At 40.2% G+C, this 25,761-nt stretch overlaps 1 protein-coding gene across 2 annotated transcripts in view; it reads right to left on the bottom strand.

Moving 5' to 3' along the window:
• The window catches only part of SEPSECS (Sep (O-phosphoserine) tRNA:Sec (selenocysteine) tRNA synthase), a 54,087-nt gene that overhangs the window by 22,620 nt on the left and 5,706 nt on the right, over positions 1 to 25,761 (bottom strand). For both annotated transcript variants that reach the window (XM_024103531.3, XM_005303453.5), the window contains exons 2-8: positions 20,807 to 20,961; positions 18,049 to 18,167; positions 17,800 to 17,958; positions 13,762 to 13,915; positions 9,378 to 9,480; positions 4,468 to 4,597; positions 4,276 to 4,367 (exon numbers count right to left, since the gene is read on the bottom strand). In XM_024103531.3, the coding sequence (XP_023959299.1) occupies positions 4,276 to 4,367; positions 4,468 to 4,597; positions 9,378 to 9,480; positions 13,762 to 13,915; positions 17,800 to 17,958; positions 18,049 to 18,167; positions 20,807 to 20,895 (846 nt within the window). In that variant the 5' untranslated portion in view covers positions 20,896 to 20,961. The remainder of the gene's footprint in view (positions 1 to 4,275; positions 4,368 to 4,467; positions 4,598 to 9,377; positions 9,481 to 13,761; positions 13,916 to 17,799; positions 17,959 to 18,048; positions 18,168 to 20,806; positions 20,962 to 25,761) is intronic.

Raw genomic sequence — 25,761 nt, 5'->3', positions numbered from 1 at the left:
AGAAAGAAGTACTCAATGTCAAGCTATAAATAGCTCCTGCTGAGAGCATAATAGCTCTGCCTCCACAGAGCACAGACAATAAACTATCACTATTAGAGTTATACAGTTCAGGAGCAAGCACATTTAAACAAAAAGGGTTCTTATTCCTACCACAAATCCAATAAAGGAAATATTTACACCATACATAAAGTATGTTTATAGCATATAGCCACATTTTGAATAAAAAGACCTGCCTATTGAATGAAGTTGTAAATATCTGATGTTTTATTCACTTTAGAATCCTATTTCCAGGAAAATAATGTCATTACTTTTGAAATATACAGCTATACAATTAAGACATTTTATTTGTTAAAGAATTACCATATTTGTGACATGGACAATTCCTACAGCTCCACATTACATATTCATCACCATTATAAAGCTTACAATCAAAATTAACTTTACGGAAAGGCATAATTAATTTGTTTTTGATTATTTAAGTGAATGGGCGGAAGAAAAAGGAAACTGATTTACTTTTGATGCCAACATACACTGTTTCTGAAAATATACACTAGGGTTACCATACGTCCGGATTTCCCCGGACATGTCCGGCTTTTTGGGACTCAAATCCCCGTCCGGGGGGAAATCCCAAAAAGCCGAACATGTCCGGGAAAATCCGGCGCCGCTGGGCCGGGGGCTGGCCCGGGGCCAGCGGTGCCGGGCGGCCCGGGGGTGAGCCGGGCGGCGCGCCAGGCGGCCGGGGGCCGGCGGTGCCGGGCGGCCGGGGCGTGCGCCGGGCCGCCAGGGGCCGGCGGTGCCGGGGGGCTGGGGACCGGCAGTGCCGGGCAGTGCGCTGGGCCGCCGGGGGCCGGCGGTGCTGGGCCGCCGGGGGGTGCGCCGGGCCGCCGGGGGGGGGTGCGCCGGGCCGCTGGGGGCCGGCGGTGCTGGGCGGGCCGGGGGTGCTCGGCCGGGGGCCGGCAGTGCTGGGCGGGCCGGGGGTGCTCGGCCGGGGGCCGGGCCCGGGGCCAGCACCCCAGGGCCCGAGCCGACCCAGGCTGGAGCCGCCGAGGGGGCCAGCCTGGGCCGCGCCTCCTCCCCCCACATCCCCGTTACCTGCTTCAGGCTTCCCGCGAATCAAATGTTCGCGGGAAGCAAGGGTGGGGGCGGAGACTTTGGAGAGGGGGCGGAGTTGGGGCGGGGTCGGGGGCGGGGCTGGGGCCCCGTGGAGTGTCCTCCATTTGGAGGCACAAAATATGGTAACCCTAATATACACAGATATCCAAAATACAAACACATTAGACAATTTATTTCAAAAGTAACACAAATAAATAAATAAATGAATAAAAACGTCCATACACTACTTGTCTTCAAACATTAGTTGTCTGGATCGCCTCCCATCTCCAGCTCCCACCCTTAATCTTATTCACAACTAAAACATTCCTGTGATAATTATAGCAGCTGCATATGTTCAGCTAGGCTGGCTCCTCCTTCTCCAGACACTCAAACTCTAAACCAAAGATCTTGGATGCCTGTAGAAACAACTGAAAACAAGTTGTAGGATCCAGGACCACGTGGCCTGCCAGATCTCCACAAACTACCTGCAAGTGCTCTGCAGAGTGCAGACAACAGCGTGAACACCGTTTTATTTAGAACAGAACCAAAGAATGGAACAGATGGCACCACGCATGATTTAAATAAAAACTACCTATGTTAAGTTTAGATAAGTACCCCAATTTCTGTCTACCCAATTACATACAAAAAACATGTTAAACATATTAAGGGGGCAAAGACAAGCATTCAACACTTAGGAAATGGCAGAATTAAGAATCCCTAAGCAACCTTAGCTAGGCCACCTTGAGTGAATACATTATGTAAAGTCTTGGCCAACTGCACAGAGGAAGTCTGTGGCAGAGTCAGGAACACAACCCAGCTCATTTTGAACCCCAGATTAGAGCTCTAAAGAGAACATCTTTTCCCTTTTTGCAACCCTCCACATCATTCACTGCCCATCTGGTGCACTGAATGAGACGGGGATCCTACAGAACAAATAGTATATGATTATGTAATTAAAGGCTATCATAATGCATGCACACAAAGGGCTAGATCCAGAAAAGGATTTAGATAGCTAACAGTGACTTTAGGCTTTAGATTTTAAATCCACAATTTAGATAGTCAAAATTCTGAAACCCCCTAACCTGTCATCTAAATTCCTAACAATCAGGTCCCCATAGCACCCAGAATCTCCATGGTACCTAAAAATCTGCCTAAATCCTTATGTCTGGCACCCAGCTCATGCCTAAGCCTTGGCAAGATCCTCAAATAAGGCATTTTCCCACAGCAATAACATCTACCACTGGTGCAAAATCCTATGGACCAGCCACTGGAGAGGAAATGATGCACCCTTCACCAGTGGCTTATGCAACCATTAGCTAGGGAGCAGAAGAATGTTGAAAATCAGGAATCCTGAGTTTGAATCCTGGTTCTAGAGGGGATTATAGCCTACCTATGACAGCAGCACAGCCAGATATGTATATTTGAAACATTCATTCTGAAAGGCAAATGTGGCTAAGTGGATAAGATTTTGATCTGCTATGTTAGAGATCTGGATTCTATTCTTAGCTCTGCCAGACATGACCCTGTGCAATATCTCAGTTATTCCATCTGTAAAACAGGACAATCATATGTGTCTGCTTTTTAAGGTATGAATATAAAAGTCCTGTTAAATAATAAAGGCAATGAAGTGCACAGAATTAGTAACAGAAATGAGTGGAAGAGCGGAGATTTGAATTAATGGTCTTCTCCTAGTTCCCACCCATAACACCGTCTCTTTGGCCAAAAGAAGGGCTGCACTACTAGTGTATCTCCATTGTCCTATTCAGTTGAGGCTTACTGGGAGCTGGAAGCACATTTAGTGCACATGAAATATTCAGAGATTTTAGAAGTAAACTTCTCACAAGCTCTACTGAGCACATGCAAACAGGGATTTTCAAAGGCTTATGATTCTGCTAGATGATTTTTTATAGTAACAGCAAAAGCAATCTTTGACTCCAGAGTTACACCCTACCAATTTTTCAGTTCATGCTTCAAACCCTGAAGGTGCTACAGATCTTAAGAGAAACAGTTGGGGAGGGAGAAGATGGAAATTAACATTTGCAAAACAACCTATTTTTTCCTAAACTTGTTCTCAGAAATGACTCAACTGTTTTGCTGAACCAAAACAAAACAAAAAAAATTCAACCTGTGGCAGAGAGCAAACAGAGAAAATTTCAGTCTAAATGCTTTAAGTTTGGCAAAGTTATGAGCAACAGAAAACAGGAGTGTGTAATGGAAAGTTTCAGGCAAATCGCTATCCTCCCTCACTCCCCCATAATGAGATGGCTCTCCGTTTGTAGGACATAGCTCATATGAAAGAAATTGATATTATAATTGTTAAACACAGTTCAGGACCAGCCTATACAGTAACTAGAGTACATAGTGGGAGGAAAGCTAGTTACATCAGCAAATAAATCCTATGTCTTTATTCATTAATTATATTCACAATTTGAACAAATCACAAACTTTCCAGTCTTTTTATTCATTAGGCATAATATAGCTAACTACTGTATACCACCTTGCTTGTGAATCTAGTGACTAAAGGTGTTCTATGGAATTGTATTTGAATAAGAGAGACTATGAAGTTCAGACTGATTTATTTCACACATGTGACATGCGCAAATAGACAAGAGACACCATTTCAAAATAGAAGACACAGACATTTACATAAAATCAAATCCTCACAACTTTCTCTGAGGTCATGTTTACTGACAGGCTGCAAAATGCCTGACCCAGCCACAAAGGACGTATTTGCCTAGATTGATAGCGCTTCTGAAATTAGATGGTCCAACCTAAAAATAACCACTCCCATTAACTCTACTATGAACTGTTTTCAAGTTTCAATTAGTATTCTTCCTGCGAGCTGTGTGCTTTTGAAGTCAAATGGTCAGGCCAAATACTGGAACATTTTAAAAAAATGATCCATGTTTCAAGCAATTTTATTTTCAAAGTCAGAAACAGTCTGGAATTTGCACTGCTGTTGCTTTCAAAAGTAAAAGATCTATTTTGAAAGTCACATATATTTTTAAACAATGAGGTATGTGGCTCCTGAAATACAGTAAAAGATTTTAGATTAATTTTCTAGTTTGGGATCCAGTGATAAACAGGCAAACTGCATATACTTATACGTGAATGCTCCTGGGCTGTACTGTGACTGCATTGTATTTACAATGAAAAAGAAATGTTGTTTGCCAGAAAGCTTACCTTTCTCTCTTTTAGTAGCTGTCTATAACCACTTTCACCCAGGGACAGTAGTGTAATGAGGACATCTAAGGAAGGAGATGCTGATGCTCTTCCTGAAGCAATGATATACAGATTATTTTCATTCTCTCTCTCTCATTATTCAAGTTCTTTGCAGTTATTTCACAAAGATGAATCAATCTGTAAATTATTTACCTGGGTACATCTTGCTGATATCCAGGATGAAGGAATCATTGAAACCAGCAATGATAGCACCACCTACTGGAACCATAAAATTTTTGTCCAAGCTCTGGATGAAAGCATCTATTCTACCTACTCGAGCACCCTAAAAACAAAACGAAACAAAAAGAACACAACCACCCCCCCATACATATACACATTAGGAACAAGTGTTTGACAGCATCCTGTTGTATTATGTATAAAAGCAATGGACGGCAAGTTACATTAATAAAACTCTCACAGAAAATACATTAGAGCTAAAACAAAATTAAAATGGTTACAGTTTGTTTTCTTAGTAGTATTTGCTAAGAACATGGTTGCATTGCTACATATCACCACAGGTTCATCTATCTGTAATCCTACTATTAATCCCTTTTTTGCAAGGAATTAATACACTGAACTAAATTGAAGTTTTACACACTGTGGTATATTTTCCAAGCACTGCATGGATTTTTAACGGTATAACTCCCATAAAAGTCAGTAACCAACAACATTTCAAAAGTTTACCAAATTGAAACTTAGTCGGGGATTATATATAGATAGATAGATAGATAGATACACACACACACATATATATATAAATATTATATATATATAAAAATAAATGGCCATAGTGTAGCTATGTTTAATTGAGAAAACAGTCTTTTCTCAGTGCAGATATACAATTCCCATTAAAACCAGTGGATGATTGTGGGAGAACACTCAAACACTGTCCTTACCAAGATTTCAGTTAGTTGTATCATGTAAGATTGCCTATAATATGAAGATCCAAGTAACTCCACTACTGCAAATGGAGTCAAGTTCCCCCCCCAAGAAAACAAACTGTCATTATAACCAGGGGGGCAAGTATTCTCCAAGAGACAGGATGTAAATACTGCAGCAAGGCTCTGATTTCTGAAGCACTAATGCTGTGAATTCAGAGAAGTCTTATAGTCTGTTATGCAGGAGGTCAGACTAGAAAAATCACAGTGGTCCTTTCTGGCTTTTTAAAAGCCACGAATTTATGAATTCTGCAGTTAGCTGAGAAGTCTGCAGCAGTATGAAATCAGTATAATATACTCAAGCACACAACTTATTACATATTAAATTAAGCTACATGAATGTTACCAGTATCCATGACAATACCAAAATACAGAAGATGTATTGTCACTTCTGTTTTTTAAACAGCTGTTCGGGTGTTGAGTGGGAGGGAGCCAAGGATTTGGCAGTGTTTTGGTGCGGAGATGAATGCCAGAGCTTTAGCATCTGCATTTAATCGGGGGAAAGAGAATAGGGGGGCAGTTGACAGGGTAATGGGAACAAGATCTCTCCTCCTCTTCAAAAAAAAAAAAAAAAAGTTTTTTTCCCTCCTCATCCTCCCATTCCATTTTGGTTTGTTGGATCCATCCTTCGAGCATTTATTTACTGGCATTCATCACGGTACCTATGCACTATCCATTGTTCTATTAGTAATGAGTGTGTACAGGTGTGACGGGGCACACTTGCCCCGCACTGGTACTGCAAGAATTAATTCTACTCTCTGGGCTGAGGAGGCCACGCCCCCACGGCCCTGCTGGGCATGCTCCAGCTGGAGACTAGATATAAAAGGGAGCAGCTCAGCTCATTTGGGGCTGACTGTTGAAGAGAGAGAATGTATGCTGCAAGCTCCAGCCCACGAACTGCAGAAGTCCCAGATGGCAAAAGCTAGGGATGCTGAGAGTCCGAAGGATAGCCAAGGAGTGGCGGAGCTGTTGGGAGCTGCACTGACCGAGGAGCCCAGAAACCCCAGGACCATGGCATCAGGAACCAGGTAGGAAGTAGCTCAGGGAGACTAGTTGTGGTGCCGAGTGGGGTCAGCATGTTTTGAGTGGATTCCCTGCTGACTCAGTGGTGGGCATACTTGCCACTGACAGGGCCCTGAGCTGGGACCTGGTGGAGCAGGGAGGGCCCAGGCCCTACTGACTGTGGCTGCCAGGCCACACCGCCTTGCTGAGTCAGGTGGCCACACTCACTCTGACCACTGGATGATACACCCTGGCTGAACTGGGAAGCCATATTCACTCAGACCATTAGGTCCCACACCCTGACTCTGGCTACTGGGCCACACAACCTTGAGCGAGAGAGTGGCCATATTGACTTTTACTGCTAGACCACACTACCCCAAGACAAGGGGTGATTGTACGGATGTGACCGTGGGGAAATAATTACCCCACCCCAAGAGGGCACAGGGTGCACTTGCCCCGCGACAACAGGGATAAGTGGGTGCCCTGGGAACTTCATGTAGCTTCCCCTTCCATCTATATCTATCATTGCATTGGAGGGATAGAATGCCCCAAGCTCCCAATATCTTGAGGATGATGGTGGTTTGGGACCTTGGAACTTCTTTCCCAGGGCCTATTGTTCTCCAGGACATCCCTTACCATTGACAAATTCTGCTGCTGTTATCATGGAATGCATAGGCTCCTAAATATACCTTAAAATTAATTTCCTCCTAGACTGTATAATTTCTATTGAAGAAAAGAGTTTCTTTTGTTAAACTCTGAAATAATGACTTCAGTTAAATGTTTAAGATTATATCATACAAATATCTAGCTACAAGCCAGAAAGAAATGCACAGCCCAATACACTAATGCACATAATTGTGCTTTTCAGTGTTTCTTGACAAGATTATCATTACAAATGATTTTTTCCATTTGAGATGACACAGGAAATTAAGTTTCTTAACATTTTGATCATGGTAAGTTTAGCCTATAATAATAATATAGTTTCTCTGATAAGAACCCTTCATTAGCTGTAGGATAATACTCAGCAATTACACAGCCCCATCCATGTGAAGATCAAAATGCTTCACAAACAATTACATTTCACAAAGCCACTGTAATGTAGATACAATAAATATACCAAGTAAACTATAGAACATCAGTAATTGTTTTCCATCTTCACGTCTCAAGTGTGTTTTGCCAAGGGCCTTCAACCACTCAGGAGCATATAGCAGCCATAATCTCACTTCAAATGTTCTTTTTTTGTTAAAAAAATAAATGCTTGTGAAGATTAAACAATAAAATTATTTTATTAAAGGGTCACCATCAACCTGAAATCTAGTTCTGTTAAAAAAAAAAGTAGTTTCAGGCATTAGACCCAAAGCAAAATCCCTTATGCCTGTGATTTTTTTTTTTTTTTTTTGAAAAAATAGGGATTATAAACTATTTTCCTCTATCCTGTTGATGTGTGTGACACCAACACAAAAGGGAAATATTAGAAATGATGATACAAAAAGTGTTGTCAGATATACAAAATTAAGCACGCTGAAAGATGTCTTTTCCTCTAATCTCTTTCAGTTATAGCCATATTAGATGTTTTGTAACAGTCAGTAAAACATTTATCAGAAAGATATAAGTTGACAGTGTCCCTTTAAAACAAGGAATTTCCACACACTTCTAGTAAAAGGAATGTTATCAAAATACCTAAAGACCTCAGAAGTCTGTTCAATCTACACTTCTGAAGGTGCTGTTGACAAAAACCACATGTAGATTGCAACTACTGAGATACAAGAGTTTTAACAGCTTTATGGCTGGTGCTGTATATTAGGAAATTTCCATTTAATAAACAATCCTCCCAAAACAGGCATTTTTTTAAAAAGTAGCATTATAACTAAGTAGCTTATCCAGTGTCAGTCAATTGTTCCTCTCCCTGGGAACACGCTGTAGCAATAAGCAAGGATGAGGTGGACATTGGTAGGATGTTGTGGCACTTCTGTCATATTCCTTCAGCCACCTCAGAAGTGCATCAATAATAAGGTGCCTAATAATTCACATCCTGAAGAGGTCTTAATTCCTATTCAAGTATGGTCCATTATTTTACATATAACTGTTTTAATAAGTTTAGGAAGCAGGTTTAAGAAGACATAAAACATATCCTTCCACTATGAAAAGTATTTTAGTAAAATGAAGCAAAGATAGGGGAAAATGTTATGTTCCAGACAGTAGAGAAAAGGTGAGCATATATTTGTTAATTTCTTCCCAGTCTCCCCCCTCATTTTAAAAAAGGGTTATCTGAACTATTTGGTTCCGTCCCCAACTTCCCCACTTTCGGAAGCAGTTTGCTTGCCCAGCTGCCAATTTTAACTCCCTTTCTTTTATAAAAATGACATTTGGAATACTGAACAGCTTCCGTCTTTCTTTTTACACTAGAAAAAGCAGCAGAAGCAGCTGAAAGGGCCACATACTGCATAGCATTTGGGGAAAAACCAGTTTGGAACTTTTTTCCTTCTTCTTCTCTTAACCCCTTTCTTTTCCTTACTCTTTCCTCTACTACCTTGCCTCTCCTCGCCTCAAATTCACATGGTGCATTACCTCTGACAAATTATTTATGTATACTTTATTAATTTAGAATCACCAATACCCTGAAGACTCTTCCATATTTCTGACAATTAAAAAATCCCAAGTGATTTGTGGGAAATTATTTTTCTTCCTGTTCTTTCAAAGTTACTTTGTAGGTTTCTGATTTTGTAGTGTGAATAATAATCAGAAGCTGATGAATATTTCTTCAAGCCCCTAACTATGGGTATGTCTACACTACGAAGTAGTAAAGTAGAGAAGTTGTGGGGAGCCCAAATAACCCTTCATTTTAGACTAAAGGGGGTTTTCTTGTAGGAAGGTTGCTGGAAACCAATTCTGCTCAATCTGGCCCACCCGACTTTGTCAGCAGGGGGAAGCAGCTCTAAAAAAGTACCCTCTGTCCTTTGAACCTGCTCAGACAGGCAAAATTGCCTTGGATTAAACTCAAGTCTGCAAAAACATTTGACAATGTGCCCATGTTGTGCATTTTGTAGTTCTATATAATTGTATTATCAAAGGTTAACAAATATATCATTTAAAAAAGTCTCATTTGAAATACAAGCCTCATACCTGCTGGATGAGATGCATACATTTTGAAGACTGAACTCCATATGCATTGTTGACAATATGAGGAATGTTATAATTAGAACAAATCACAGCCAGTTCTTCCAGTCTACAAACATAAAAGTGCAAATTAGGAAAACACCATAACTTCACTGTGTTCGGTTAGAAGTATGAGTCAGGCCATTTAAGGACTAGTTAATGCAAGAAGGTCAAAATGGGGACAAACGAGGGAAAAGGAAACTTCTTCACAATTATATTAGGGTACACTGCAGCTGGGAGTATGCCCCCCAGCTGGGTTGACAGATACAAGCTAGTTCTCCTTGAGCTAGTGTACTAAAAATACTGCATGGGCGGTAGCACAGGGTAGCTGCTCGAGTACAGGCTTACCTGACTCCCTCGGTCCTAACTTAGGTGGTTAACCTGTGCTGCAAAGTCCACACTGCTATTTTTAGCATACAAGCTCAAGGAGAACTAGCGTGTCTCTGTCCACCCAGGCTGGGAGGCATGCTCCCAGCTGAAAGCAGACATACCTTAGTATTACTATTATGACCTGATAGTTAAATGAAAAAGTTTTTTTGGTAAACTGACATTCTCAGTTACCTATACCCAGTCCCTAACCTTTTGGGTTGGGCTCAAATTTTTCATGCTTAACCTTGGTTCCAAACAACTTTTTGGTAAAAAGCACCCACCAAAAAAAACTTTCATTGGGGTTGCTAAAATGTTTTTTTGAAGCATGTTTCAGCTTACTGTATTTTTTTAAATTTATAGCACTGTGCCTCAAAAAGGATTTGACTGAAGTTTCAAAATTTGTGTGGGAAATGAAATGTCTAAAGAGATTGGAAATAGCACAGGATAGGGAACCTTTCACTTTTTGGTTCCCAGTTCAATCTAACCCAGCTGGGTAGTGACTAAGGTTGTTATCCTCTGATAGCTATTGAGTGCCCTATGTTTAATGGGTTGGTAGTCTCAGTACAAACCCTAGTAATCCTATTTCAAAAACCACCAGCACCTCTGAAATCAATTGGTGCTCATCTACATCCTAAGCAGAGCCAAGGAGTAAACTGGCATGGAAGTAACACTGTCCTATTGAAAATACAAGAGAGGAGAGAAATACTGACAGATATAGGAGGAGAATCATGCACTCCTGCTGCTCATAGTATACATACTCTGTAGGAAATAGAATTTGGGCTCCCATTACTCCAATCAGTCACTTTTGCCACACCGAATTATTTTGTTTTATACTTCGTCTGTACATAAACCTACATTAATAATGTGTGTTTTGGAACCTGCTGAGTGGTTTTTACAATTTTAAAGCAAATAGCATAGAAAGTCAAATGATGTTGCACATAAATTATTGTATCTTCAGATAACCACAATATAGTAACCAAAGTAAGTTGAATTTGCGGGAGTCAGAGGGTGATTCTTAAGGCCCTTAAAATAGGCAAGCATGTTCTTAAAGCCATTGACTTTCCCAAATTCAGGCCCCAAGAGAGGACAGCCATACTAGTCTGAATATGCTTGATCCCAGCTGAGTTTAAAGGCACATGAACTTGGTCCTAGTTAGTACCATATCTGGATGGTTGCTATTTCTGTGTTTGGGTCTTCTCTACCATCTTCATTTTATTTTATTAGCTGCCAATAAATCTTTCCTCTACACTAAGTTGAATCTTCTACTCTTCTTTTTTCAAGGAACTATCATTTCAAGATTTGGGCCAATATCTTTGCTTTCATATCTCAGATAAACTGTTACTAACAAAAGAGATTTTCCTTAGGCTTAATAGGTAGCCCTATTATTGCTGACTGCAAAGATCCATGGATCAGCACCTTGCTGCAATTGATTTCTCACAATCCAGATAAACTTTCATTTATCACTCTGGCTCAGTTCTGCATGAGCTCCATGTGGGTGGACCTCTGGACCCCACTAAAACCTGTAAAGCTCTGCATAGATGCAGGGGTTCACCCTGCAGAGCTCACTAAACGTTCCAGGCCTCTTGGTATTTTATAAGATCTACACTTTTAGTACACTGGAAAAGGGTTCCAATTATTTTGGCATCTCTCTAAAATCCCTTGATTTCCCCCCAACTTGTATTCCCTATATTTATTTTTGAAAATATTCTCTTTGAAAAGTTATGTGCAAAATCCAATCGAAAAGTTATGTGCAAACAGTGCAAAAAGCCAGGGGCTCTAGCAGCTTCCAATCCACCAGCTTCTGGCAGGAGGCAATGGTGGAGCATGCCTCAACAGAAGGCAGAAATATGGGGGCGGAATGGCATGTGGCCCTGCGAGCCCCCTCCACACATGACCTCTACGAGGCACAAATATACTTACCCCGGGCACTAAAATCCCTCGTTACAGCTCTGCTCTTTCCAATAAAGAGAGATAATACTTAAAAAGGGGGTACACAATGAATGTAGGATTAAAATAAAATGACCTTTTAAAAAATAAAAATGTTAAATCCCATGTAGCATGACATTTGTTTAAAAATTTATACTTCAGCATACTTCTAGACAGTATTAAAACAAAAATGTCAAATCCCATGTAGCATGACATTTGTTTAAAAATTTATACTTCAGCATACTTCTAGACAGTATTAAAACAAAAATGTCAGATATTTAAAAACAAACATATAAAAAGGTATCCTCCAGGAACGTTGTATGGGATTTACCTTCCTTTTATGAATATGCATCTTGTGGTCTTTGAGGGTTGGCAGTATCCTTTTAATAAAAAGCTCATAACCCACTCTATCTGTAGTATGCTCTAATGCAGCCCCCCATCTTATATTTTATTTCAGAGTCACAAGGGACAGAACACTACCATGTCAAAAAAGGAGAGAAGGCGGCAGAGGAGTGAAAGAAATTTACATTAGTTCAAAAACAGACTAGTTGATTTGGTAGTTTTGATTCAAGCTAGCCAATAAATTTTCCAACTCATCTTCAGGTAATGTTCATAGTATTCTGACTGAATTATTCATCCCACTATCCTTCCACCAACATGTATAAGTGTGTTTTTAAATCAATAAACTGTAAGACAGTTTTGACTAATGTAGGATAACCGAGTGAAAGATATTTTTCATTTTTCAACTGTAAGATGATAGTATTTCATTTCTAAATTCAGATATTCAGCTATGAATTTCTAGGTATCAAAGCAATTAATGAAAGAAAATAGATACACATGATGCAGTAAAGAAAATTATTACAGCAGTAAGATTATTTTGTTTTGGAATTATACCAAATTTAAGCAATTCTTATGCTGAAGTTAAGGTACTATACATTTTCAAAAACCTCAACCATATTATTAAAACCTATACTTTAAACAAATTGTACTGTGAACACAAATGAGCCCACAAATATACAATTGTACACTGGCAAAACCCAGTATTTGGGTTTATTGTTATCTATTTGCATATGCAGACACTAGTTACATTCACAAAAGCAGGTTTTCCAAACAACTACCACTGGTCTCATTTTGAAAATTTGTCCCAACATACTGAGTGCAGTTAGCCATCAGAATCCAATTTCTAGTTTCTAGAACAAGAATTTTCAAAGATTTCATAGTGTGGACCACATCTTAATATAGTGCCTCAAAGACTGCATTATCTCCCATTCTTGATTGTACGGTTCATCTCCCTTGTCAGCAGTGACTGAATAACATCCCTGTGGCAATTACAGCAATAGCTTGCATGGAAATGTAATATTAGGAAAGAATGTAATGTATGTTAAGCTTATTTTAATGTGATTTAACAGCTGGAAACAGAGAGCAAGCATCACATGAACAGCCAGTAAGTGCTCAAACCAAGGTAAGCTAAACCAGAGAAAAATCACTTTTTTATATCAGTGCAGTACATCTACATTTCAGGTTTGCACTCCTGCAGCTGTACTAGTGGACGGACACCCCACCTTGGGCTATCAAAAGTGTCAAATGAGAAAAATTCATCTGTGATCAGTGAACTAAAGGAGACAGCAGCACAGGCAACTGTAACTAAGAAAATGTGACCTCTGACTTAGCAGGGCAGCTTCTGTTGTACGATTTCACAGAAGACAATTGTTACCCACTTCTGTGGAATCACAGGAAAAACTGCTGGCTACAATCATTTATATCACCAAAAGCAATGAGAGATTATTATCTTCAGCCAGGTATGACAAGGAAGATCTGCCCTATTTCTTGTCCTTCCTTTTCTGCTTCTTCTGGTACTTTTTTTGCAGAAGTCGCATTGTTTCCATCCTCCTGCTCCCTGAATTCCAGGAGGAAATGAAGTAAACTTTCACTGTGGTATCTATTTTGCTTCATTAACTATTGGTAGTAATTAAGCAATTTTAGGAAGATGAGCATAAACGTGAAGGTTATTAAAACCTTGGTAATACCTACCAAGCATTACGTGAGGATTATTTACCTGTCAGGTACCCTTGGAGCAAAGCAAGATGTAGTAGAATGAACACAGAGAACATTTTCAGCTCCAAGATCCTGGATTTTAGCCTCTACCGCCTTTACGTCTGTGCGCAGCTCATCACCTTCTAATACATTCTCTATCACCACTGGCTCAAAACCTAACCCAGCCAATAAAAATAAGAGTGTATTAAGCAGTAACTTTATACGTCTATATCTTCAGGCTAGATGCATAATTCTGGGCTATGATTTAATTTGAGATTTTTTTTTAATTTCTATTCATTTATTCTGGTAACAGACTACTTCAGAGGCTCAGAATCATTAAGAACACTGGTACATAAATGACAACTTCACTGGTGTCCACTGGAGAACTTGGGCTTTAGGTAAAAGCTAGTGCCCTTTGCAAGCTGAACCACATAGCAACAACAGGTTCAAGGAAATCTCCCTTACTTAAGCAGATTAACCCCTTCACTTCCAATTTCTTTTTTAAATATTCAGGATGAGGGAGGCAGGGGAAATCAGTCAAAAGGACTTCCTTTCAAGATCCAAACTTCAGATGTATTAAAACAGTACTGCTGGGAAAAAATTGCTAAAAATACTAATCCAACTGCTTCTAAAAATAAAACCAGTTAGTAGCAAACACTATAGTTAAGGCTGCAACTCAACTTTCATCAGTATCCTGTTTTTACTCATTCACAACTCTCCAAAATACGCATCAGAGCTTGGAAATGTCCACATTTGGTCTTATTCTGGAAGTGAAATTTTTGTTTTTGGAAAATCTGAGCAAAGTTTGCTAATCCATTTTTGAGTTAAGCAAACACTGAAGAAAAGAATCACACAAAAAAAGACTTGTTTTGGCACAAAGACTCAATAAAACAGTTGAACTGCACAGCTGCAAACTTTATATGTGGCTATTCTTCACTGAAGATCATACCCCAAGGTGTATTTTTAATTTTTAAACACATCTAAGTCATAAATGGTTAAACTACTTTTATGCACATATATTCATTTTTCAGTTACATAAAAACGGCCGTACCGGGTCAGACCAAAGGTCCATCTAGCTCAGTATCCTGTCTACCGACAGTGGACAATGCCAGGTGCCCCAGAGGGAGTGGACCTAAGAGGCAATGATCAAGTGATCTCTCTCCTGCCATCCATCTCCATCCTCTGACAAACAGAGGCTAGGGACACCATTCCTTACCCATCCTGGCTAATAGCCATTAATGGACTTAACCTCCATAAATTTATCCAGTTCTCTTTTAAACCCTGTTATACTCCTAGCCTTCACAACCTCCTCAGGTAAGGAGTTCCACAAGTTGACTGTGCGCTGTGTGAAGAAGAACTTCCTTGTATTTGTTTTAAACCTGCTGCCTATTAATTTAATTTGGTGGCCCCTAGTTCTTGTATTATGGGAATAAGTAAATAACTTTTCCTTATCCACTTTCTCCACACCACTCATGATTTTATATACCTCATTCATATCCCCCCTTAGTCTCCTCTTTTCCAAGCTGAAGAGTCCTAGCCTCTTTAATCTCTCCTCATATGGGACCCGTTCCAAACCCTTAATCATTTTAGTTGCCCTTCTGAACCTTTTCTAGTGCCAGCATATCTTTTTTGAGATGAGGAGACCACATCTGTCTGCAGTATTCGCGATGTGGGCATACCATTGATTTATATAAGAGCAATAATATATTCTCAATCTTATTTTCTATCCCCTTTTTAATTATTCCTAACATCCTGTTTGCTTTTTTGACCACCTCTGCACACTGCGTGGACATCTTCAGAGAACTATCCACGATGACTCCAAGATCTTTTTCCTGATTTGTTGTAGCTAAATTAGCCCCCATGATATTGTATGTATAGTTGGGGTTATTTTTTCCAATGTGCATTACTTGATATTTATCCACATAAAACTTCATTTGCCATTTTGTTGCCCAATCACTTAATTTTGTGAGATCTTTTTGAAGTTCGTCAGTCTGCTTTGGTCTTAACTATCTTGAGCAGTTTAGTATCATCTACAAACTTTGCCACCTCACTATTTACCCCTTTCTCCAGGTCATTTATGAATAAGTTGAATAGGATTGGTCCGAGGACTGACCCTTGGGGAACACCACTAGTTACCCCTCTCCATTCTGAGAATTTACCATTAATTCCTACCCTTTGTTCCCGGTCTTTTAACCAGTTCTCAATCCATGAAAGGACCTTCCCTTTTATCCCATGACATCTTAATTTACATAAGAGCCTTTGGTGAGGAACCTTGTCAAAGGCTTTCTGGAAATCTAAGTACACTATGTCCACTGGATCGCCCTTGTCCACATCTTTGTTGACCCTTTCAAAGAACTCTAATAGATTAGTAAAACACGATTTCCCTTTACAGAAACCATGTTGACTATTGCTCAACAGTTGGTTTTTCTATGTGTCGGACAATTTTATTCTTAACTATTGTTTTGACTAATTTGCCCGCTACCGACGTTAGATTTATCAGTCTGTAACTGCAGGGATCACCTCTAGAGCCCTTTTTAAATATTGGTGTTACATTAGCTAGGGCCATTGCTTGAGGAATTATCCAATTGCACAAGTCCATAGTGCCACAAGTTTTTTGGTTTTTTTAGTACATGACAAAATGGCATCATTTAAAACCTACACAGTTACTGAAAAGCTCAATTATGCATGTTAACTATATGAACAGGGCTGAAACTTAAGGCTCTATTATTAAAATTCAAAACAGTCTCATTTGAAAATTACTACTTTGATACTAAAAATATGGTGTGATTTTGTAGAACCATATATTTTCCTTCACAGTGGATCTAGCAAGTCTAGAAGTTTCACTACTTTTAGCCTCCATACTTTGTATACCAATCAACATGTAAAGAAAAAGGAACCACAGTGTTCAGTGTTTCTTTTTCCACCATCAGTTTTAACTGAATGACATGCAAACACTTTAAATTACTTTATTTTTTCTAACATCCCCAAGCAAAATAAGGATTAAAAAGTGACTTCCTGTTATGGAAGGAAGTAAATCATGTGATCCATCTATACCTGGTCACCTCTTTCTGTAGCATTTGTACCCTTTTCATTATTTATAATTTATTTAAATTTCATACATCCCAAGTTGTCAGTTTTAGCAGTCCATTTCACATATTATTTTCCATCTATGCAAAGAAGTTTGTACTGAACTCCCATCAAGCCTGCTCCTGCTCCCAGTGAAATCAATGGGAATTTTCCTATTGACATCTAAGGGAGTAGGATTGAGTTGACGGAGCTAAATCCCTCAATTTCCACTCTAGCATGGCAGTATCAGTGTGGGTCTTCCCTCCTTGAATTAACAACATGCCTCAGCTCTGTCATGGAGGAATGAAATTGTGAAGTGAGCCCCTGTCCACAAGAACTTGGACTAGACAATCTGCAACCATCATATTGCTATGACTTAGTCACTGTTGACCTTCGCTGGTTTCAGACTGATGAGGTAGGGGTAAGAGACTCTGCTTCCAATTGCTAATCCAATATTTGCTGCTTCTTTTTTTGGATACACTATTCTTTCATTAATTTGGTGACATCCATCTTATTTAAATCATCAAAGTTTTGAACAACTCAGTTATGCCTCTTTTTATGCTCTTTTTTCCTAATATAAATCTATTTTTCGTAACCTCTTCTCTGTATATAACCAGGTATTACAAATATCTTAAATAAATCACATTCCATACAATTAGTTATGTTCAGAGAATGCTATGGCTGCCTACTTAAATACTCAACTGTCGTCCTCTGCTGAACTATTTCCAGTTCTTCAGTCTCTTGTAATATGGTGCCTGAAGTTGAGCATGACATTCTAGACATGTTCCTCACTTTCTTTTTGTGCAGAGTGATAATATCTTTCTATCTCTACTCTTTTACATAACTCCATATTCTATTTGGATTTCTACACTTGTCTATTTTATTGTTTCCAGACAGCAAGTTTATGAATCCAGTACCACTATTAACAGGATAGTTTTAAACATGTGTAGTTAGAATGCTACATTGCATGGTCAATCCACCTTCTTCCTCTTACCTGCAGTTATCATAGATTTAAAGCAGGATTTCTGATCTATGCGTGGCCAAATAATATACTTTGCCTTTGGTCTCTTGTGCCGCAGTGTTAAGAAACACAGGGTTAGACTCATGCCAGTTGCCATAGGAACCACAAAGCAACTGGTCACTGTCCGGACACCTGTATATAAAAACAAACCAGGTAGTAGCATAAAGTATTTGCTAACTGCCAAATGCACCCACATAAGAAAAATATTAGTTTCATACCTACCAGCCAGTTTTATAATGTCCAGAACTACTGAATTAGTAAGTTTGTTCAAAAGGCTAGAACCTGCGGCTTTAGGCTGGACAGCAGAAATATCCCCTGACCTCCCAATTCCATGGATTAACCTGAACAAAAGAGGTTGAAAACATATAGTAAGAATTTTTCAAGCCCTAAAGCAATATTGTTTTCTGAAGGGCATTTGGTTTGATAAACATTAATAAAATGTCTTATCCAATGCAATGCCAAAATCAGATAATGAATTACAATACCCTATAATATTAACATGAAATTGGACTATTTCACTCACTTCTGTACAGTAAAGCCATCAAAAACAACATCTTGTTAAACAGTAACTGAGAAGGCCTATAATACTGATTCCTTTATCCACCAGGTAAATTTATCGGAAGAAAGGGCTGTGAAATTTCAGCAATGCTTGATGTCCCTCAGATTATGCTACAAATGCTAGCACACTTTGCACACACTGCAGCCATGTTTTTTGAAGAATAAAAATCAGTATAATACAATGCAATGTACACCCATGGGATTTTACAGATGCTGTGCCTGATAAACATTTCACAACAACAGAGCAATGAAGTGGTTTACATATGCTTTGTTAAAAATACATTTTAAAACATTTACGTTAATACACGCTCTGTTTCCCTCCACATTTTGTCTCCTCGCACCCCGCATTCTACTACCTCCTACTTCTCATTCGGTGCAGTCCCATCTTTCTTCGCATTCTTGCATCTTTCTGATACCACTCAAATTACATTTATAATTGTGGAATATTATTTAGCACCTCTCAGGCTTGAAAGATCATATAACCCTTTATGAACTACACACTTACATAAATAACTTCCCCCACTGGTGAAATGCAGCAGCTGCCTACGAAAGCTCAGCAACAGTATACAACTACTGATGACTTGAATTCCATTTTTGTCTTGGGGACAGTGAGGACTCCAGCCATATGCATCCACTCACTGAAAAGCAGATGGACTGGAGGGAACTCAGAACTTTTAGGAGGGTGGCTTTATATCTGAAGCTTTTTTCTCCCACTTCCAGTGTAATTACAGCAATAATTATTTGGTTTGATAATTGAAAAATTTGGACATAATCCTAACTTTATAATTACAAAAATGCTTTGTTCCCCTGCTATGCCTTCAATATCTTTCCCTTAACTGGTCCCCCTTTTCTCAGTCTACATGTTCCCTATCTCTTTCCTAGTCTGGGTCTCTAGATGCTGTGCTCACTCTGCCCATTCATTTTGTTTTTAATATGGCTGAGAAGGAGAGAGTGCTCTCAAACCACTGCCTGACACTTCCCTCCATTCTTTTAACTTACCTATCTAATTGGCAGGAGAATGGAGTGGGGATGGAATTGAGGACTCCTCTTAGAAGAATTCCTTCTCTCTCCCACTAATGAAGCTAGTAGGTATAAGTAGTACATAAGGCGATAGAACTGTCCTAGCCCAGCAACAGCAAAGTGACATCCTCAGCTTTGTCACCTGCAATATGTTCAACTCCTAGTCTACCACATTCCTTTAGAAAAGCCAGATAGCAGCATTTTTGGAAGGAGAAAGATGCTCTGAAGATGCCCCTTATCCCATAGCTCAATCAAGCCAGAGACTGACTACAGAATTAAGTAGATGGAATGGGAGAAAGAAGACACAGGTGATGCCTCCAGATCTGTTCTCTATTAGAACAATTCTTCCTCAGGAGGAATTGCACGGGCCTTTGAAAACTGCTAGATCCCTATGATCAAGCAGTAAATTTAAAGAACTGCAATCTAGAACAAGAAGTGAAGGAAAATACCATATTTAGTTGCAATTGCAAAAGGAATTTAGTTCCCTGGTTTTCTTTGGAGGTCTCCCATTATAAAACTGGATGGACCAAACTGAGCTTACTTGTGAAAGTGGAATTTACTAGAATACTGGTAGCCCTCCCTGTCCAATAGCTCTACCTCCTTTGATCATTTTAATGGATTTGGTTTATGATCATGTCAATTAATCTCGGTCATGAGCTAATAATTACAACAATCAATATGCAGGTATTTGGATGCAAGGGATCTTTTCCAATTAGTTATAATATTTAGAAGAAAGAAGACATTTTGAATAATATACAGATGAGTTAATGATGTACTCTGTAAACTGACAGGTTTCAGAATAGCAGCCGTGTTAGTCGGTATCCGCAAAAAGAACAGGATCTTGATTATCACTTCAAAAGTTTTTTTTCTCTTACTTAATTGGCCTCTCAGAGTTGGTAAGACAACTCCCACCTGTTCATGCTCTCTGTATGTGCGTATATATATCTCCTCAATATATGTTCCACTCTATATGCATCCGAAGAATTGGGCTGTAGTCCACGAAAGCTTATGCTCTAATAAATTTGTTAGTCTCGAAGGTGCCACAAGTACTCCTGTTCTTTCTGTAAACTGCCAAGACAAGTTATTTTTTAAACCAGAGAAGTCTCTTCTTCTTCTTGCTTTGTCATGTGATCAATTCAAAATTTTGCATTTCTAAGAATCACAATTTCCTGAAGAGCGAAGTTGTGAGAACATAGTGAAAGAGGAGATGATTTTAACAAAAAAAATCTTGTTAAACTTTTCAATGACTTGCTAATGGAAAATATGATATGAAACTGATGTAATTGTCTGTAATGAAATTTTGTTTTTCAAATGCTTTCAAACTCTCTGATTACAAGATATTAAAATAAGCCTTTTACAAACATAATAAAACAGTAACATTAAAATTGCTTGTCAGACTTACCTGTAATGCCGACGGGCAACCATTCCTGATGCCACTCTTCCTTCCCTCTCACCCACACCACAGTTGCCCAGAAAATTGTTGCTATCCATAATGGCAAGTTCATGAAGAAAGAGTTCGATGGTACTTTCATCCCATCCATCTTCAGGACACTTGCCCTTCAGAAGGAATTATAATTATAATAAAAATACTGCCTAGACTTGGATAATTAAAATTGATAAGATTTCTTTAAGTAAATTGTTTTGTTAATTTTAGTATCTTCTTTAGTGCACTGAGCAGATTTAAATAGTTAAAGAAATCTAGTCTCCCCTTCCTAGCATATGAAATTGGAACATTTAATAATAAAAGCTACATAATAAACTGCTTCTATACTCAATGCAATTTGATATTAATGTTCCCAGAAATAATAAATTTAAGATGCATTTGTCTCCAAGTACAGCATTTTAGGATGCAGAAGCAGCAGAGAGCAGTTAGGAAGCTTCTTACTAGGATCCAGAGTGACCTAGACAAATTGGAGGATTGGGCTAAAAGAAATCTGAGGTTCAACAAGGACAAGTACAGAGTCCTGCACTCATGACAGAAGAATCCCATGCACTGCTACAGGCTGGGGACCGACTGGCTAAGCAACAGTTCTGCAGAAAAGGACCTGGGGATTACAGTGGACGAGAAGCTGGATATGAGTCAACAGTGTGCCCTTGTTGCCAAGAAGGCTAATGGCATATTGGGCTGCATTAGTAGGAGCATTGCCAGCAGATCGAGGGAAGTGATTATTCCCCTCTATTTGGCACTGGTGAGACCACATCTGGAATATTGCATCCAGTTTGGGCCCCCCACTACATAAATGATTTGGACAAATTGGTGAGAGTCCAGCGGATGGCAATGAAAATGATTGGGGGATGGGGCACATGATTTATGAGGAGAGGCTAAGGGAACTGGGCTTATTTAATTTGCAGAAATGAAGTGAGGGGGGATTTGATAGCAGCCTTCAACTACCTGAAAGGGGGTTCCAAAGAGGATGGAGCTCGGCTGTTCTCAGTGGTGGCAACTGACAGAACAAGGAGCAATGCTCTCACGCTGCAGTGGTGGAGGTCTAGGTTGGATATTAGGAAAAACTATTTCACTATGAGGGTGGTGAAGCAGTGGAATGGGTTACCTAGGGAGGTGCTAGAATCGCCATCCATAGAGGTTTTAAGGCCCAGCTTGACAAAGCTCTGGCTGGGATGATTTAGTTGGTGTTGGTCCTGCTTTGAGCAGGGGGTTGGACTGGATGACCGTCTGAGGTCTCTTTCAACCCTAATCTATGATTCTGAGATTCACTTTATGAAGGATATACAGGATATTTGGTGTATGACATGCAGTTTTAGTCCATTAGGGCTGTAACACTGATCAAGAGGCATGGAGAAGATAAAGTAAAAGACAACTAGGATAACAAAGTAAAGAATACTAATAATCAAAGAAAGTTAAAAGTAATTTCAGGTACTATACATTTTCCTACTTATTTTTCTCTTCTTTGTTACTGTTTAAAAAAAAAAAAAAAAGGACCCACTAAAGCAAGAAAAACTGACTATTTACTCAGGGGAACCAGTGAGATTGACCAAACAAAAACTGCAGCCAAATGTTCTTTGCATTCCTTTGTGTAGCATACTTACCTTTGTAAACTGCTTAGATCAGGGGTTCTCAAACTTCACTGCACCCCTTTCTGACAACAAAAATTGCTACATGACCCAGGAGGGAGGGGGGGCAAAGCCAAAGCCCAAGGGCTTCAGCCACAGGTGGGGGGGGACTGTAACCTGAACCCTGCTCCAGGGCTGAAGCCCAAGGGTTCTGGCCTTGGGTGTGGGCCCCGGGATTCAGCCCTGGGTCCCAGCAAGTCTAACATCAGCCCTGGCGAACAGGGTCGCAACCCACTTTGGGGTCATGACTCACAGTTTGAGAACCGCTGGCTTAGATGAAAAGTACTCGGAAAACACAAAGCATTACTACACCACAACGAATAGCTATGCAACACCTATTCTCTTCTTCTTTCTGTATGTTTTTAAACACTAAAAAAAGAGACTATCTTCCACTAGTCTCCATCAATAATCTTAGTTCGTTGTCAAAATAACAGGAAAAAAATTTAGTCAAATGAGTGTCCATTTAAATGATCAGAAAATTAGGTATGATCAAAAAGAAAAGAGTAAGGGAGGCATCTCAATATTCCACATTAATAACGGGAAGACTCACTTCTAATTACTAATTTCAGAATATTATAGAACAAAAATAATAAAAATCAAGGGTAATGAATCACAACACATACTTGTACCATATTTTACAAGTGTAATTTCATTTCAATTATAAATAATATTTTATAGTATGTTAGTAAATATTTAGTAATGTACAGGGCTTGAAAAATTCATTCAACCACTTGCCAGTGGCAGATTGAGAGCTTTTCCTGGCAAATGTGGGGCCTAAGCCATTAATTTTTGTAGAATTTAAACTTTCATTTAAGGCCTGGTCTACACTGCGTGGTAGGTTGACACAAGGCAGCTTATGTCGACCTAGCTATGGATGTGTCTTCACTTAAATTTGGCTCCCAGTGATGTAAGCGCCCTGCTATGCTGATTTAATAACACCATCTCCCCAAGCAGCGTAGAGTCACGGTCAATGTAATTAGGTCCATGTAGTAAGAGTGTAGACATGGTGTCACTTATGTAGACTATTACTGGCTTCCTGCAGCTGTCCCACAATGCCCCAAACTGACCGCTCTGGTTACCGTTGTGAACTCTGCTGCCCAGGAGTCAGGTAGACAGGAAGCTCCCCCCCCCCGACGCCTTTAAAGCCATGCAAATTTTTGACATTTCTTTTCCTGGTGGCCCAGCTTGGCAAGCACAGCTAGAAGCTCTCCCCTGTTGAGTGTAATTGCCCAGCTGACCATGCCGGCTATATGTTCCAGTTGAGCTCCTGCCTGGAACAGACAGGAGATACTGGATCTCCTAGGCCTGTGGGGAGAAGATGCTGTGCAGACACAGTTCTGATCCAGCCATAGAAATGTGGACATCTGAGCAATCTGCTCATAGGAGAGACCAGCAGCAGTGCCACGTGGAAGCCAAGGTGCTCCGGCAGGCATAGCAGAAGCCCAGGGAGGCCAACAATTGATCTGGTGCCAAGCTGAAGACCTACCATTTTTACAAAGAGCTACATGCAATCCTCAGCGGAGACACCCCCACTATCCCCAAAGCCCCATGAATACTTCCAAAGAGCCCGAGTCACAAACCCCTGCCATGAACAGCGAGAAGGAGAAAGGTAGACAAGGAGGAGGAGTGTGGGGACCAGACAACCGGGTGATCCAGTTGTGTGGTGAGCCAAGACCTGTTTTTGACTCCACCACAGTCCAGTCATTCCCGACAGTCGAACACGGGCGAGTCTGATGCAGGGGAAGGAACCTCTGTAAGTATGCACTTTGCTTTGAAATTACAGGAATGGAACCCCCAAAGCAGCAGGACATCTGTGGATTCGCTCTTTTTTACTTGTGCTAAAAGAGGTAGTGAAGCCATGGTGAGTATGGACTGCCTCTCTGAGAGAGGCAGAGTTGCTATATGCTTTTCATTCCCCACTAGAGTTAGGCAGAGGGGGGCCACGTGGAGCAGTTTGTTTATGAACACCAGGATGTCTCATTAATTCTCTGTAGAGATCTTGATGAAACTTTCATGGAGGTACTCTGCAATCCTCTGCCAAAGGTTTCTGGGAAGGGCTGCCTTGTTTCTTCCGCCACAGTAGGACACTTTCCCATGCCACTCAGTGATTACTTCAGCAGGCATCATTGCAGTACATAGGTTATCAGCATGTGAACCTGGGCAGCAACAGGACACCAGCAGAAGCTGTGCTCTCTCTGCCCGTTACCCTCAGGAGTGAGATAGCTAAAATCACCACCACCTGTGCAAAACAGTGTCAGCATTCAGTTCCATTGCCCTATACTACTAGGATCATGCAAGCAAGCTATTCCTCAGCCCCCGAAGGCCCATACTCACCATGGCTGGTGCTGTGACTGGCGCTGTGCTCTATCACTCCCAAGCAGAAGTGAGAATGTAGTGCTTACAACTTTTGGGGAGCAAGGGGAGTGAGTTCAGCATTTTGAGTTTCAATTTCTGTCGTGAGTAACTGACAACGTGTGACTATGTATGCTGTATCTGCAGCTGCTGCCATTGCGGCCTTCAGGGTCTCTCCCTCCACACCTGCAGAATGCCTGTGCCAGATAAGGAGAAGAAAGAAAAGGACTCGGGATGACATGTTCCAGGAGATTCTGCAAGCCAGTGCTGCTATACAGAACTAGCACAGGGCCTGGAGGATCACCCTTGCAGACAGCATGGAGAAGCACAGAGTGGAGAGGAGAAAGGTGCAGGAAAAGGAGAGGGATGTGCAGCAGCAGATGCTTGCGCTTCTCAGACAGCAAACAGAGATGCTGCAGATGGTGGTGGATCTGAAGGTTCAACAATCCTGTGCTCGCCTCCCTCCGCAGTCCACTGAAAACTGCATATTGGGACCTCCCTATTACCCCCCTTCAACATTCCACGTGGCATCAGGGGTCGGTGCAGTACCTTTACCACTGCACCCGGGGGGAAATAAAAGAAAATCACAGCTTTACATACACTGACCTGTGAAAGCCACAGTTGGTGTACCTATACCTGAAAAGGAAATGACTGTTGTTTCTACTTAATAAATTAAGGGAACAGAACTTATGAAGTTTTAAATGTTTTTTAATTGCCTGGTTCATGTTACAGAATAAAATTGTATGTTTGGAATAAAATTCATCTTTATTAGTTCATGGCATATGCTGAGCAGGTTTGGCAGCAACCAATTCCCCATTACTGCACTATCATTCACAAACAATATTAACAGGTGCATTGACAATTTTATACTTGACCAAATTCACTGTCCATTTTGGTCAATTTCAAATTTAATGATTTCAGCTATTTAAATCT

The sequence above is a fragment of the Chrysemys picta genome, chromosome 5, assembly GCF_011386835.1.
Source record: "Chrysemys picta bellii isolate R12L10 chromosome 5, ASM1138683v2, whole genome shotgun sequence".
Classification (NCBI taxonomy): Eukaryota; Metazoa; Chordata; order Testudines; family Emydidae; genus Chrysemys; species Chrysemys picta.
This window is presented reverse-complemented; position numbering and strand designations above follow the sequence as displayed.